Here is a 14,388-nt window from a genome sequence, read left to right on the forward strand (position 1 = left end):
TCGATCCAGTCTTAGTGTGATTGATAATTCGAATGCTCTCCTAGGTCGGAGGCAATGTTGATGCTGCGCATTTGAGGTGGTAAACCAAACATACTTGCACTACAGAGATTGTGCATATTTTCAAACCAAGAAAACAAATCAAAAAAAATTGAACTGACATTTACTTGAAGTCAAAATTCTATTTTTGCCTGCTTTGTGGAAGTGAGCGTAACTCTCGAACTCCTGCTCTTGTCTACTTCCAACGTCGCCGACCAAAGGCGGTGCAAACAGTCCAAACTCTCTCGCTCATACGCTCTTGCGGGAGCAACTTGATCCTTTGGCTACACTTTTTGCTGTCATTTCACGAGACTGGAAACAATTAACCATGGACGAAGAAGAAGACGACTTTTATGACCCCGTCGACTCGGTGTCGACCACTCAAGTTGCGAACGATGGCGCCAATGCAGCCTCAGACCAACCGCAGGAGAGCGACGAGATGGAAGAAGAAGAGGTCGAGGTTGAATCAGACGACGTTCGTGATTAATCCTAATATTGTCGCGGCATATGCTAACCCTTCATAGGACGATTTCAATATTATCACAGAAGCACCTGCTGATGCGCCTCCTCAAGAAGCGTAAGCTGCCCTCGGTGCGCGTGCGACACGTCCTGTTAACTAACATTTTGAAGCTCCCACCCGCGCCATGCAAGCTTACGACAAGAGCCACAACGGCCTTCCTCAGCCGACTCATCTGCCGTCTCGAAATCCGGCACTCCTTCTGCAACACCTCGTCTAGATGCCTCGACTCCTGTGACCGCACCCGCCGCGGCAGCCACAAAGCCTACTGCGCCCCAGAAGCCTGGCTCTGCGTATCCAGCAATCCACACCTCTACAATTGATGTGAATGGGAACCCTGTGCACCCTACAACAGGGAAGCCGATCATGGCTACCGATATGGACGTCGACTTTCCCACAGACGACAAGCCTTGGCGCCGTCCGGGCTCCGATGTTTCAGACTTCTTTAATTACGGCTTTGACGAATTCACCTGGGTTAGCTACTGCCTGAAACAACAAGGGACGCGGAAGGACGTTGTGGACCAGAAGAGGCAGATGGATGACATGCAGTCCTTCTTGGGAATGGGCATGCCCCCAATGCCCGGCGCACCCCAGGACCAGCTCCAGCGGCCAACGCCCCGCAGGCCATGCCCGGTATGCCCGGTATGCCCGACATGAACCCAGACATGATGCAGGGTATGCTGCAGGCCATGATGGCCCAGGGAATAGACCCTTCGTCTATGGACCCCATGGCGTTCATGCAACATGCGCAAGCGATGATGGGAGGGCAGCCCGGTGGCGGTGCTCCACAAGCACAACCTGGGTTTGGCGGCCAGGCACAAGGACCCGGTTTTGGACAAGGAGGGCAGGGGCAGATGGGATACGGAGGCTACGAACAGCGTGGGAATTATGGAGGCGGAGGCCGCGGCCGCGGGAGGAGATGGTAGTTTCTCGCATCGGGCTTGCAGCTCCTATCATGGGTTTCGTGGTGTCCTTCGGATAGCAATTGGGTACTGTGGCGTTTAAGCATTAATTTATGAGAAATTTATCGATCTCACTTTCGAGCCAGTGAGAGCCGGGGTATTTGTATTTGAGCTTTCGGCTCGGGAGAACGGAGCTGTAGCTGTAGAATGGGGGAAACAACCCGCCAACTGTTGTGTAATTGGATGTCTACATCAATCGATCAAGAGAAGAGTAAAAGTTCAAGTTGAGATGAACTAAAGATTCCCACCAAAATGCTGTACCTATGACTTGTAGTCCCTGTGTACTCCGAGTGGATGCGGTTAGTCGGGGTAGTCGGGTTGGTCCTCGGGAGAGCTCGCGCGGCTTGGCATTCTGGAAATTTCTCAAGTCTGGATTCCCCCGGACGGCTTTTCTCTTCCCTCTCCCCATCCCACGCACATCACTTCTTGGCCTTACGACTCCATCCCTCATCACAATGGTACGTCTACAACCCGGGGCAGCTTGTCTGCTTATATATATCACATTATCAATCACTATGCCGAACTCCATCCCCTTGATCTGATCGGACCTTGACGGTCCTCCGCATTTTTCCCCTACCTCCAATCCGACCACGCAACACCCGCCTTTTGCGAATCGCAAATATACTGACATATCCTGCAATAGTCTGTCCTCCGTAACATCAAGTCTCTCGCCCCCCCTCCTGGACCGCGTCCTGGTCCAGCGCATCAAGCCCGAGGCCAAGACTGCCTCCGGTATCTTCCTCCCTGAGAGCAGTGTCAAGGAGCAGAACGAGGCCAAGGTCCTCGCCGTCGGCCCCGGTGCCTTTGACAAGGATGGCAAGCGCCTTCCCATGGGTGTCGCTTCCGGTGACAAGGTTCTGATTCCCCAGGTACGTTACGCCCTTCTCGCCTCCGCGTTCTTCCGCGTCGCATCGGCGATGCAGCACATCGCCTTGACGACGCCAAACTCCTATGGTCTTTTTGAGTCAATGCTAACGTACCTTTTTCATCAGTTCGGTGGTAGCCCCCTCAAGGTTGGCGAGGATGAGTACACCCTCTTCCGGGACTCCGAGTACGTTGCACCTATCTCAGTATACATATCTCTGGATCTTACTAATCCCTTTAACAGGATCCTGGCCAAGATCAACGAGTAAATGGATTGACAACTATCATAATTTCTCGTTTCGTGTCGCCTTCCCCCCAAACCCTGTTGTTGGCCCTTCCCATCTACACGGCTATGAAATCGCCAGTTTGATGGCTGAATGGCATTCGACGTGTATAATATCGAAGCGAAGTCACGAGCTCGACCATTCTCACCGATCTCAATAACAAGAACAAAAAAACCAAGAAAAAACTTTTCCGAAATCACCAATACACCTGGGGTCGGGGTAATGCGCAGCACGCCCCGTCCTCGGGTTCCTTTGCATAATGAGTTTTTGAAGCGCTGGGTTGGCCCTGGGTCTTGCATGTCTTTGTCCACTGTACTATTAAAACAAATCACAACTCGCATTCTCCCTGTGTTATGTGCCGGGGTGGCAGTTGAGTAATTCAGAAGAATCTCCTCTCAGGCATCACGCTTCATATTCCATGCGTAACTCGATACAGTTATCTCCACCCGATGGTATTGCCCACACTGAGCTGCTCTGGTACACGAATTCGGCTCTCGATAGTTACAGACTGCCCCGGCATGTGGTATCGTCCGACTTGCTCAATTCCCACCTGTTGCACCTGTCCTGGTCCTTTGACTAGGTCCGAGATACTTTCTGCTGGGATGAGTTAGCTGAATGGATATACCATGACATTCCGTGACGAGAAACGTACCTTCTTAGCCGTGTGTTTATCCTCTTCCTTCTCCGCAACGAACAATAGATCGTTTTGACTTTCCGTAGCAGGAGCTTTGGGAAGAATGTCTTCCCATTCAACCCGCCCATCCACCCTCTCCTCCTTGAGAACAGAAGCCACGAGATCCTTTGCCGCCATCGAGATGTCCAGTTTCTGCTCATTGAGGCCTTTGCAGAACCTCGTGTAGAGCTCTTCATAACGATTCTCGATATCCTTGAACTGCTGCTCCCGAAGAGAGCCCGGTTCGGGGGTAAGGTTGCAATTATCACCGACTGGGAGTTCTCGGGGTGGATCGGTCTCGCTTGCGAGACCGTGTAGTCGGGCGTATCGGAGGAGTTGTGGGATTTGGGGGGCTTGGGGGGGCTTGGGGGGTTTCTGAAGACGACATTTTCGTGGTGAGATGGATGGTTTAGTTTCAAGTTCAAGGTGTAGACGGATGTATATCTCTCGGGCTCCAGGGTTCGATCCGTGGGAGATTGTCCAGGTAGATGCGGTGGTTTAAGTGAGGAGCCGTGCGCTTTGACTTGGAACCGTATGGCTTGGTCGAGTGTTGAGGTAGGAATGGAAGTGAGAGATCAATTTGCCGCCTTCGAGTTAAATGACAGTGGTGATATCTCCAGGCTACCACCTGCCCGGGTGGAAGTACCCGGAAACCCTTATACTTCAAGTTGGAAGTCTGGAGTCATCATAGTGACTCGGAGGTAGGACAAATTAGCTTGGGATATTACCAGTACTACTAGTCTACTACCAGGATCTCTATCTCGGGATGCTTTTATTAGAAAAGTAAAATAAGGTATTACGTACGTAGGCAATTTGATAGTGAGAATGTTGATGGATTAGCTCGTGATAGTCAGACTACAACCTGATCAGATGACCGGCGCCGTCCGTCTAACACGAGAAAGAATGATGGGAATAAATTTTCGCTAATTTGGCTGCAGGAACGCTATGTGGATGTGATGGGATGTACTCTTTGTTCAGTCATTGTAGTTGGACTGTCGTGATCCATCTTTGTTGACTGCCGGCAGTCCATAAAGAGCGTTGAGCTCATCTTCCTGGGACTTGCCGGAAGCCTCGAGGACAGGACGCTCGGCGTGGCTTGCAACGCGAACTGCGTGTCGTCGATGGGGAGTGAAGCCGTATGATGCGGAGTGGGTCTGAGAGCTTATTAGTATTTGATATATATCGATTGAATTGGCTCGCAGGAGAAACATACGGTTGTGCGGTTGTCCCAGAGAGCAACATCATCCTTGTTCCACTGGAAACGGGCGTGCATTTCCTGTGTTGTGGCGATCACGTCGGTAAGGTATTTCAAGATGGCATCACTCTCGGCCTTGGGAATGCCAATGATCTTGGTCACGAAACCAGGGTTGAAGAATAGGGCGTTCCATCCGGTGACGGGGTTTGTTCGGATGAGAGGGTGCACTGTGGTGATGGGATCCCGACGGACTGGTCGACCGAGAGCCTTTGAATCACTCGCTTGCATGTTCGCGGAGTGAAGGGCTGATAGGTTCTTCAAGTAGGTCTGCATAAATGGGGAGAGAACATCATAGGCGGCGTATTGAGACGACCACAGGGTGTCACCACCGCCGCCGCTAGGTGGACCCGCGAGGAGCTTCAGTGAGGTGTAAGAGGGTGGTTGAATCTCATATGTAACATCTGAGTGCCACAAGAAGCTAGGACTGAACAGAGCACGATTGTCGCCGGAGTTGTCGCCAGTGTAAACAACATGAACATCTTCGAGACCTTCTTTCTGAGGTACAGATGTGGTTGCATGCTAGATATTGTTAGTCAATGATCGTATGGTATGCCATGCTTGTATCTGACATACCTTGTGGAGCTTGCCAAAGTGTTGGCCAAGACCTCGTTGGACTTCAATATTGAAGTGCTTCTGAGATCGGAAGAAAACAACTCCTCGGTAGGCGATCAGACGTGCTAGATCGTCCTTCTGTGCGTCCGTGAGGGTGGCCAAGTCGACACCATGGATTTCTGTACCAATCTTCGGGTTGTAATCGAAGACAGCTGTGGCATCCTTCAGAAGGTTGCGGAACTTGGGGTCGCCTTTGAGGCCACGGTCTTCATATTTGTGTTCCTCGATTGGAGCCCAGTGAACATTGGGGAAGGAAGGCAGGAAGTCCTCATGGGGGTAGTTGTCATGGTTCTCAACAATGGTGCGTCCAGGAACATAGCCGAACTTGTTGTCTCCAGCGATGAGGCCTTTGGAGGGCACAACGACTCTACCCAGGCTTGGGGTTGTCGAAGCTAGAATAGGGTCAATCAAAGAAGGAGCCATGGTGAAGGTTTGAGATCGATCCACTGTTGATCAGATAGAGCTCGAACCAGGAACTTTTGATATGACGAAGGGGAGGAAGAATGGTACAAAAGTTCGGATTGAGGACCTGGGCTCTTTATAACGAGGGACGACCCACAAACAGGAGCGATGGCGTGAGAACAGCCTGACTGGATTCCATTGTGGATGAGTCAACCCCAGAATGTTGTCTTGATGATCTTGCGTGATCAGGCCGGACTCGACGGAGATCGCGCCATCGACCGAGTGGATTACCTTAAAACACGGGACAGCGGGGAATGGGATGAATTATGGATCCTACGGGTTCCTCAGGATTCGTTGATTGCTAAGGAGGATTCTTCCCTCAGGCCTTGCTGTTTCCCCCAAAGAATCCAGTCTGGGTAAGGGAAGGGTTCAGATCACGCAATCTCACTGACGTTGATGGCAACATTTGCCATTGCTGACAACTGGTTGGTGGACACTACTCTACAAGACATTGATCTCACCGCTGATTTCTTAAATTCATTCTTCAAGCTTGCGTATGTGAGACGACGACTTTGTTCAAAGATATTCGGTGGGTTCTGACGATCGTGGAGAGGTGGTGGAGGTGGTGGAGGTTGATATTAAGCAGCCGCCGCATAGTTGCGCGCTAAGGGGCGATCACGCAAGAGTGGCGGGTTCTTGCGGGCTTTTGCACCTACCACCGCCACAGCACTGGGACTCGAGTATAGTACTGTGTAGAACTATGGGAAATACTCTCCTAGTCTGTTCTAGAATATTTGACTAGTTCCCAAGGTTTGCTTGATCTCTATGGTCTGATACCGGGTGCTTAAATTCCGAGCAGAGGGTTATCAATAAGTAAACCGTTGAGCCACGATAGGACTGCACTGCTGACTACTACTGCTACTGGCACACCGCGGTTCTACGTCACTAAAATTAGGCTCTGGGCACGTAAGCAGCTTGGAGTAATCAGGGAAAATATCGTTTCGTGTTAAAAAACCGCTCATTGCATTAGTGTACATAATTGATCGGACCCCCTGAGTCTCAGAGTCCAAGTCTGCTCTCCCCATTTACCAATGGCCCGAGGGTAACTTCCTGCACCTGCTCGGACAAACCACCCAATCGGTTGGCGACACCCAGGATTCCAGCTTCAACGTCACCCAGCACAGCAGCCAGGTCATTGACAGTAGACTGGGGGTTCCGAGGACCGGCACCATCGCGAGAGCGAGAGCTGACAAATTCGCTGATCTGGCGGTTCAGGGTGAGCTCGACTCCATGCAAATGGTCTTCAATCTCCTTCAGGTTGCCCTTATAGCGGTCGAGGACACCGCCCATCTCGTCCGAGCGGTGGGAGAAGTAGTCAACCAGGTTGACAGGCACGCCATGGACGGCTGTAGCGGTGGAGGGGTCCGCCTCCACGTCGTCGGGAAGTGCAAGAGTGTTCTTGCGAGTAGAGCGTCGGTCTGGGACCTTTTGGTCTTGCATGGACCACCACCCGCTTCCACCCGCGGACTGGTATTGCAAGGGTAGTTTCAGAGTATCGATGGCACGGAATGCAACCTGCGCCTCGGCCGCATCCCGGGTGACGAGGCCGCGTAGTTGGTCAATGTCCCCCGCGTCGTTCTCTAGCGCATGTTGGATCGTCTCTAACTTGCTCTGCACGAACTCCACGTCGTTAGGGATTGTCGAGCCTTGTGATTCAATTGTCGGGAGCATGTCGGAGACCTCATTGCATAGCTTAATCTGCTCCAGGATGTAGTTGTCAATGTTTTCGATTCCCTTTCGAACCGGTTCGGCACAGCTCTCAAACTTGGTAGTGGGCAGAAGCTCGTCGAGGTTGAGCGTGACGCCGGGAGCTACCGTTCCTCCAGCCACACTCTGCTGTAGTGGTTGCGGGGCTCCTTGTGTTGTGCCTGGGTTGCCGAAGAGCGAGAGTGTTGGCTTCTGAGCTGGCTGTTGCTGTTGAGTGCTTTGAGCAGCACCACCTCCGCTGCAGGGGCATATGATTAGAAGTCTGTAGCCGAGAGGTCAATAGAACTTTTGTTACTTACAAGAGACCGCCACCTCCAGTGGTCGAGGTACCGAGACCGAGAGTTGGCTTAGGCTGGGTCTGCGTTGTCGAACCCAGACCGCCGCCAAAAAGACCACCCCCAGTTGTGCCTGCCTGAGTCGTGCTGGTGTTGGCCGCCCCGCCGAACAAGCCACCTCCTGTCGCTCCAGTCTGCGCGGTGCCAGCACCGGCGCCGGCACCAGCTGTGCCAAAAAGACCTCCCGACGCAGGCTGTGCAGTTGTGGTCGCGGGTTTTCCGAATAGGCCTCCTCCAGTACTAGCCGTGTTATTTTGTTGCTGGCCGCCTAAGCCTGAAAACATGCTGCCTCCGGTGGTTTGCGGTTGCGTTGTGTTTCCACCTCCGAACAGTCCCCCAGCGGGCTTAGCTTGTGTCGCAGAATTCGTATTTCCAAATAGACCGCCTCCAGTGCTCGCCCCGCCAAGTGTAGGCGTAGATGTGTTTTGGGTATTGTTGCCACTGTTGGTAGGGAAAAAAAGACATTTGTTAGCTCTCAAAGGGTTCCATATCGATGAAGCTTGCCCTGCTCCTGCGGCTCATGTTTCAGCACCACCTTGCAGGTGACAAAGACAGGGGTGCCGATCTGCAAAACTTCAATCCCAAGTCCCTTGCGATGACCAAACGATGTTTTTGGGCTTGGATGGAGCTCGGGCACCTGCGCGAAGCAGAGTATGGGCGAGGCAAGCTGACAGACAAGGGGGCTCACTCACAAAAGAGAATTGGCGGAGTTCGTGTTGATGGAAAGACCACCGGTTGATGGAGCGGAGGTCTTTGGGGCGAACATGGCGATCGGAATGTTCAAATACCACGCCCTTTGAGAAACAACAACCTTCCTGAGCTGCAGGCGCGCGGCCGATAAGATTTGCGGCGTTGCGGAGAGGGTTTTTCCGCCGCCCGAAATAACCAACATCGGAAGAAGTTCAGTCACTGAAATGATGCGCCCAGTTTCTGTTGCCTAGGAGTGTTTTCACTAATACTATATAGTTGATCGAAGCTAGGTCTGGAAATTGATATTTTCAATTTTGTTCGCTTGGACATATGTGGTTTTCCATATGCACACGGTTAGACGTTAACCTGGCTAGTTAGCGGTCCATATCGACCAAGAATTAGGTCCAGTCTACTTCTACCTATACAATGGCTAGCAATGAACCTCAGTGTGTGGCTTCCACTCCTCCAAGTGAGAATCACTTCAAAAGTGTCGAATGGTAAGATCATTTCCCGAATATTTTTCAATTCTAGCGAAACAAGCCCTTCATCACACTTGACATTTATTTTTTGGAAGGCACAATCCCCCATTTCTTTGATTTCATCGGCCATTGAAGCTATCGATAGCCAGTTTCACTTCATCTATATATATATGACCAGTCCACTGATCGAGATTCACTCGCATCCAGGTCTCCAGACGGCACAACGCTTCTCACGGACTCGGCTGATCATCACATTCGAACATTCATCCTGTAAGTGTGTTGATCAGTGCCCGTCGCTTCACAATAATGGAATTGACTTACCTTCCAGACCTCCGGACTTGCTTGAATCATCCTCGCCTCATGAGCTTTTCCCTTATTCGACACTTCCATCAACGGAACCAACATATGCCACGGCGATCTACCCGCACTTCAACCTGCAGGATCCATCCACCACCCTGCTGCTGTCTTCTGTTCGAGATCATCCCATTCGATTGTCATCTGCTCTCGCTCCATCGCTGGTAGCAAGCTATTCACTGGTCAACCCAACGACAGAAGCCTTCATCACCCCCCACTCCATCCTCTACCCCAAGACACTTGGCGGAACTCACTTCCTCACAGGCTCAGATTCTCTCATCTGTCTCTTCGATATCTCGCGAACCGGTAGTAGTGGGCCTGTATCCTGGATGCCGACCATTCCGAGTAAAAGGAAGCAGATGGTCGGCGGGGGAGTCGGTATGAAAGGTATCGTGTCGGCGATGGCCAGTAATCCACTCGGTGATGGGATCCTAGCTGCCGGGACGTTTACGCGGAACGTGGGCTTGTATAGCTCGAACGGTGCCGGAGAAAGTCTGGGTACATTCAACATTGCAAAGACCGAGGCAAACCGGGATATCGGTGGCAAGGGAGTCACGCAGTTGTTATGGAGCCCGTGTGGAAGGTATCTTTACATCGCGGAGCGCAAGAGTGACGGTGTTCTGGTATATGACATCCGAGTGACGGGGCAGATGCTGGGATACCTCCGCGGTCGAAAAGCGTTCACGAACCAGCGCATGAAGATTGATCTTGTTCCGTCTGGCGAAGATGGCTCGCATGAGATCTGGGCAGGAGGTACTGATGGCTTCATGAGGGTTTGGAGGGATCCCACGTATTCTGTTGGTCGTCAAGACCCCGATGCGGAGTTTCGGATACATGATGGTGAGCCCGGATTAGAAAGAGTTCGCATTTTCCGCGATAGGATCGAAGCTAACATATTGCAGATGCTGTTACAGGCGCTGTATTCCACCCGATGGGGACAGTGGTGGCCAGCTGCTCTGGTCAGCGCCGTCAACAAACACCATATGATTCGGACGACGACAACTCACCGAAGAGTGAGAATAGTGAAAACTGGGGGGAAAATATCCTCAGGGTCTGGTCGATGCCATTCTTAGCAGACAATTCAGAAGAAATCTCAACACCGAGGGAAGACTCATGATACTATCCACATTGGACAGTGAGTCCTGAAGATGCGACTGGTACATTGATACCTTGATACCTTGGGAAGATCTCATCAATTGGCACACTACGCCAACTGGCAGGTGCCATATTCCAGGCAAACAGTCACAAACACTCAAAACAACAATACAATCGGAAGCTGCCATTGCCATTGCCATTGCCATTGCAACACTCCAATGGCAGGTGCCTATCGCAACCCCAGCCACAGCCCGGGCCCACTTTGGACCTCGATACAATCGGACAGGACAATTTCAGCCAATAGAACCCCCCCAATCGGAGCTATGAGTCAATTACCAGCCCCCTTTTGGGGATGGTCACCTAAGGCACAGTGAATGACCTGGTCCACTCTCGCATCTGGTTGGCCGATCCGGAGAAGGGGGCCCCGCTTTATAGATCGGGATACCAGAGTCCAGTTCAATAGAACTTTAGGAATGGCTTCACAATCGTGACCTGTGAAATGCCCTCAAGCTTCAATCTCAATAACAATGCTTTACGAGATTCTTCAATAGAGAAGATTGAGCATTTTCAAAAGGCTTCATACCTATTCACTCATCAGCCAAGTCGGAAGTCCAATTGGCTCCCGCCAATAGCGATTCGCTCTTGTCAATTCTTTTTTTCAACATTGAGCAAGTACGGAAGTACGGAAAACAACCACCCTTTCTCTCAATCGCTCCTTCTATTCTGCTGTTTCTACATCTTCAGCTCTGCTCTCTCTCTCCTCTTCTACTTCCCCTTCTACTTCCCCTTCTACTTCCACTTTCCACCCACTGCCACTTCCACCTTCTTCTTCCTCTCCTATTCCAATATCCTCAACATCTTCTTCTCTGGAAAGTACCATCACCACCACTGTTTCGTCTTATCCTGAACATCTTGCTGTATCGCAACCTTCTCTCTCATTCTCGCTGTGTCGTATAGTCGCCAAAGTCATGGCTTCGACCAGCTCCCCCACCAACTTCACTCGCAGCTGCCACAGCAACAGCGAAGACACCTCAACTGACGGTCCCGTCTATACACCATTTGGTCGCAATCTCGAGGAAACCGCGATGGCCGAGTGGCCCCCGATGCTGTCATTGACCACTGATCGTGCCGTACTTGAACAAATGTCCAGTATGATGGGCTATTCGCCCGATGAGATTGAAGCTGAAATGCAGAAGGAGCTGGAATTTTTCTGCGGACATGGCGATATCAAATCCCCAGCTTCGAATTTCTCTCTCCGCGCCACCAATCCTTCCTTCCACATCCCGACAAACAGCAATGAGCTCGGCTACGGCTACGGCTACGGATGCGATGGAAGCACCGAACACCTGCCGCAATTCATTGACCCTTCGTTGACTTTCAATCCTGGATACGGACTGGAAACCGGTGTTTCTTCTCCCACTAATGGCTCTTCTTTTCCCTCGACTCACGCTGGCCGAATGGACGTTGCTTGTACCGCCGAGATTTCGCACCATGAAGCTCATTTTCCGGAGGCGTTTCCCCTTTCTGGCAACTTTTCTTGCATCCCAATGGCCTCGCCTCAGCTGAGCCCAATGGTCCCAAGCGATCTCCCCGTGATGGCCTATGGCAATCCTCGACCCATGAGTCCAGATGCTACTGTTTCTGTTTCTGACGGAATGATGACCCCGGGAAATCCCCGTCAGTCAACCACTGCGAAGAGTGGCGACAATCATGGCTCCGAGGCCTATGGAATGGTCACCCCGGCCAAGTCTCGCAATTCAACTCCTGGGAAGCGTCACAACCCAACTCCTGCAACGCCTTGCAGACAGACCCGTGCGATGACTGGGAAGCGTTCTTCACCTGCCACTCCTGCCTCTGTCATTTCCGATGGAACGGACAGCGATTGTGATTCTGCAGTATCGACTCCTGTTGTCACAAAGGGCCGGAATTACAAGACTCCGACGCGCCCGAGAGCACCAAGACGCTCCACAGCCATAGATAACTTGCCCGAAATCGCAGCTGTGGAGGTCATGGGGTTCGCATTCAGTGATGTCCAGAAGATGCAAGCGCAGGGCCAATTGCCGCATCCGGTTTTCTACACCTCTCTGGAGGAGGCCAAGCGTGATCAATTCGATCACCTTCGTGCGCACGAATATGATAGCACCATTCCAACAACCGTGATCGAAAAGCAAGTCCTGGTCGGCTACCTGATGAATGCCATGAAGGACATTGAAGTCGCCGACGATGGCAGCAAGTCGATCAGCCCATGGAAGAAGGGAGCGTATTCCGACGAGCACATCGAGCAGGGTGCCTGGATCGAGCTGGTAAGCAATTCCTTTCTTTTCGTGCTGGTATTACTATATACACCCGTTTCTGACATCAATTTCCCTCTCTAGGAAGACATCATTCTCGCCCAGCAGAGCTTGGAGACCTTCGTTGGCTCCGGTAGCCCGAAGCGCCGATACAAGACCTTCGGCGATCGGTACATGTCGGTCTTGGCCTATCTCAAGACGTCCAAGAACATGGCCAAGCGCGTCGTGAACCCGACTGGCCAGATGGCCATTGCGGACAACGCGGTCGCGGTCCGAGAGGGCATCAAGCAAAACAAGGGCGTCAATAACCGGAAGGCAGAGCGCCTCGCGATGCAAAAGGCCCTGACGAAGAACAAGACGCCCGAGGAGATCCAGGAGACCATTGCATCTCTTGCGAACGAGGGTCCCTCGAAGCGCTCGTCTTCCGAGCCACCGAAGGAGGACAGCCCTCCTAAGCGTTCGAAGAAGAACGCGGGCAAGTCATGATATCCAACGGTGACTGCCAACCCGATGACTGCCCACAACCTCCTATGAACGATGACTGATGACCCACGACTGATGATACCAAGATGGATGTATGGGCATGGAGATTGATGAATTTGTTGTTAGGATGTTGTTCAGGATGTTCAAACATTTATGAAAGACCACAAATTTGAGAAAAACATTCTAAAACGAACAAAGCTCAAAAAACAAACATCTAGTATCCACAACCTGTACTTAATTACTTTGTACTAGTAAGGTTCCAGAGTAGCAATCAGGATTACAGAAAATGATGGTAAACAGCGTGTGGTTCAATATTGGATCAATGTATTCAGAGATTGTAGAATACAGCTAGCTTCATGGCAGCTGAATACCATATCGTGCATATGGGAAATCCTCCAAAGTAGACAAAATTTGGCCAAATCCATCACCAATATCACCCGGCTTCCCAGCATCCTGAACCCGCCAAGCTTGTAACTCCTCGGCTTCCTTCTCTGCTGCTGTCTTTTCATCTTCCTTGTGCGCCCCTGTGCGTCCCGCCAGCACCTCTCCTTCACGGCCCTTGTATGCCTCCAGAAGACCCGGGTGGGGAACCCAGACAACCTGCATACCAGCACGACGACCAGCCTCGACACCGGGTACAGCATCTTCAAAAACGAGACATTCCTCGGGCTTGATCTCTGTCTCGCCCTTGCTGCGAAGGTCCGCGTTGATAGTCTCCAGAGCCAGAAGGTAAATGTCCGGCAACGGCTTGCCTCTACCCTTTCCAATGCGTGGATCATCGCCTAGAACACGTTGGGGTTGAGAGAACGCTTCGAAGAGCTCTGTCAAGTGGGCTGATTTGAGCTCGAAGTTCTTGCTGTGCGATGAGGTTGCCAGAGCGATGTGGACAGGCTGATTGGTGGACTGCGTCGATACAAGATTGGCTAGCAAAGTCGGGACTCCTGGTAGGGGTGAGCACTGCGGGAAGTACTTTTGCTGCAGGGCGAGTTGCTTTACGGCAGTCTCTTCGGGGGTAATTGGTAGCTTGGCCCAGTCGTGGAAGATCTTGCTTGCCTGGACCAAACTGTTAATTACTGCTTCAATTCGAACATTTGCTGGACTGTGGAATCACGGTGGTACCTCCGGTTGCGGGCGTCCCTGTAGCTGAGCCTTGATTGACCAGGGAAGCTTGGGCTTGCCGTACATCTCAAGAACCTCGTTTGTGATCATGGTGTACTTGTCTTCGGAGTCGATGAGCAATCCGTCCATGTCGAACAGACATGCCCGGATGCGGGGGAGACTGTCATAGG

The 14,388-nt window shown here is 51.8% G+C and overlaps 8 protein-coding genes across 8 annotated transcripts; 4 read left to right on the forward strand and 4 right to left on the reverse strand.

Annotated features, from left to right (window-relative positions):
* Positions 1-364: 364 nt before the first annotated feature.
* Positions 365-1,479, forward strand: fip1 (cleavage polyadenylation factor subunit FIP1; the record flags this gene model as incomplete). Its single annotated transcript, XM_056635944.1, has 4 exons — positions 365-511; positions 561-613; positions 667-1,186; positions 1,228-1,479. The coding sequence occupies 4 exons, from the start codon at positions 365-367 to the stop codon at positions 1,477-1,479; spliced, it is 972 nt and encodes a 323-aa protein (XP_056486564.1).
* A 299-nt stretch (positions 1,480-1,778) lies between these two features.
* On the forward strand, positions 1,779-2,648 carry N7509_011308 (GroES family chaperonin; the record flags this gene model as incomplete). Its single annotated transcript, XM_056635945.1, has 3 exons — positions 1,779-1,973; positions 2,217-2,566; positions 2,624-2,648. The coding sequence occupies 3 exons, from the start codon at positions 1,779-1,781 to the stop codon at positions 2,646-2,648; spliced, it is 570 nt and encodes a 189-aa protein (XP_056486565.1).
* Positions 2,649-3,239: 591 nt separating this feature from the next.
* On the reverse strand, positions 3,240-4,025 carry N7509_011309 (uncharacterized protein; the record flags this gene model as incomplete). Its single annotated transcript, XM_056635946.1, has 3 exons — positions 3,240-3,260; positions 3,316-3,711; positions 3,999-4,025. The coding sequence occupies 3 exons, from the start codon at positions 4,023-4,025 to the stop codon at positions 3,240-3,242; spliced, it is 444 nt and encodes a 147-aa protein (XP_056486566.1).
* Positions 4,026-4,310: 285 nt separating this feature from the next.
* Positions 4,311-5,626, reverse strand: N7509_011310 (TauD/TfdA dioxygenase family protein; the record flags this gene model as incomplete). The annotated part of the gene is made up of 3 exons (XM_056635947.1): positions 4,311-4,490; positions 4,550-5,110; positions 5,165-5,626. 3 exons carry the CDS (start codon positions 5,624-5,626, stop codon positions 4,311-4,313), a joined length of 1,203 nt encoding a protein of 400 aa, XP_056486567.1.
* Positions 5,627-6,664: 1,038 nt separating this feature from the next.
* N7509_011311 (nucleoporin FG repeat-containing protein) lies at positions 6,665-8,599 on the reverse strand (the record flags this gene model as incomplete). The annotated part of the gene is made up of 3 exons (XM_056635948.1): positions 6,665-7,610; positions 7,672-8,148; positions 8,400-8,599. 3 exons carry the CDS (start codon positions 8,597-8,599, stop codon positions 6,665-6,667), a joined length of 1,623 nt encoding a protein of 540 aa, XP_056486568.1.
* A 224-nt stretch (positions 8,600-8,823) lies between these two features.
* On the forward strand, positions 8,824-10,347 carry N7509_011312 (uncharacterized protein; the record flags this gene model as incomplete). Its single annotated transcript, XM_056635949.1, has 4 exons — positions 8,824-8,894; positions 9,084-9,146; positions 9,205-10,070; positions 10,133-10,347. 4 exons carry the CDS (start codon positions 8,824-8,826, stop codon positions 10,345-10,347), a joined length of 1,215 nt encoding a protein of 404 aa, XP_056486569.1.
* Positions 10,348-11,293: 946 nt separating this feature from the next.
* N7509_011313 (uncharacterized protein) lies at positions 11,294-13,102 on the forward strand (the record flags this gene model as incomplete). Its single annotated transcript, XM_056635950.1, has 2 exons — positions 11,294-12,628; positions 12,701-13,102. The coding sequence occupies 2 exons, from the start codon at positions 11,294-11,296 to the stop codon at positions 13,100-13,102; spliced, it is 1,737 nt and encodes a 578-aa protein (XP_056486570.1).
* A 351-nt stretch (positions 13,103-13,453) lies between these two features.
* N7509_011314 (haloacid dehalogenase superfamily protein) lies at positions 13,454-14,347 on the reverse strand (the record flags this gene model as incomplete). The annotated part of the gene is made up of 2 exons (XM_056635951.1): positions 13,454-14,152; positions 14,219-14,347. The coding sequence occupies 2 exons, from the start codon at positions 14,345-14,347 to the stop codon at positions 13,454-13,456; spliced, it is 828 nt and encodes a 275-aa protein (XP_056486571.1).
* Positions 14,348-14,388: the final 41 nt, after the last annotated feature.

This window comes from Penicillium cosmopolitanum, assembly GCF_028827165.1.
Source record: "Penicillium cosmopolitanum strain IBT 29677 chromosome Unknown utg000009l:1.0-9042332.0:1.0-9050551.0, whole genome shotgun sequence".
Classification (NCBI taxonomy): domain Eukaryota; kingdom Fungi; phylum Ascomycota; class Eurotiomycetes; order Eurotiales; family Aspergillaceae; genus Penicillium; species Penicillium cosmopolitanum.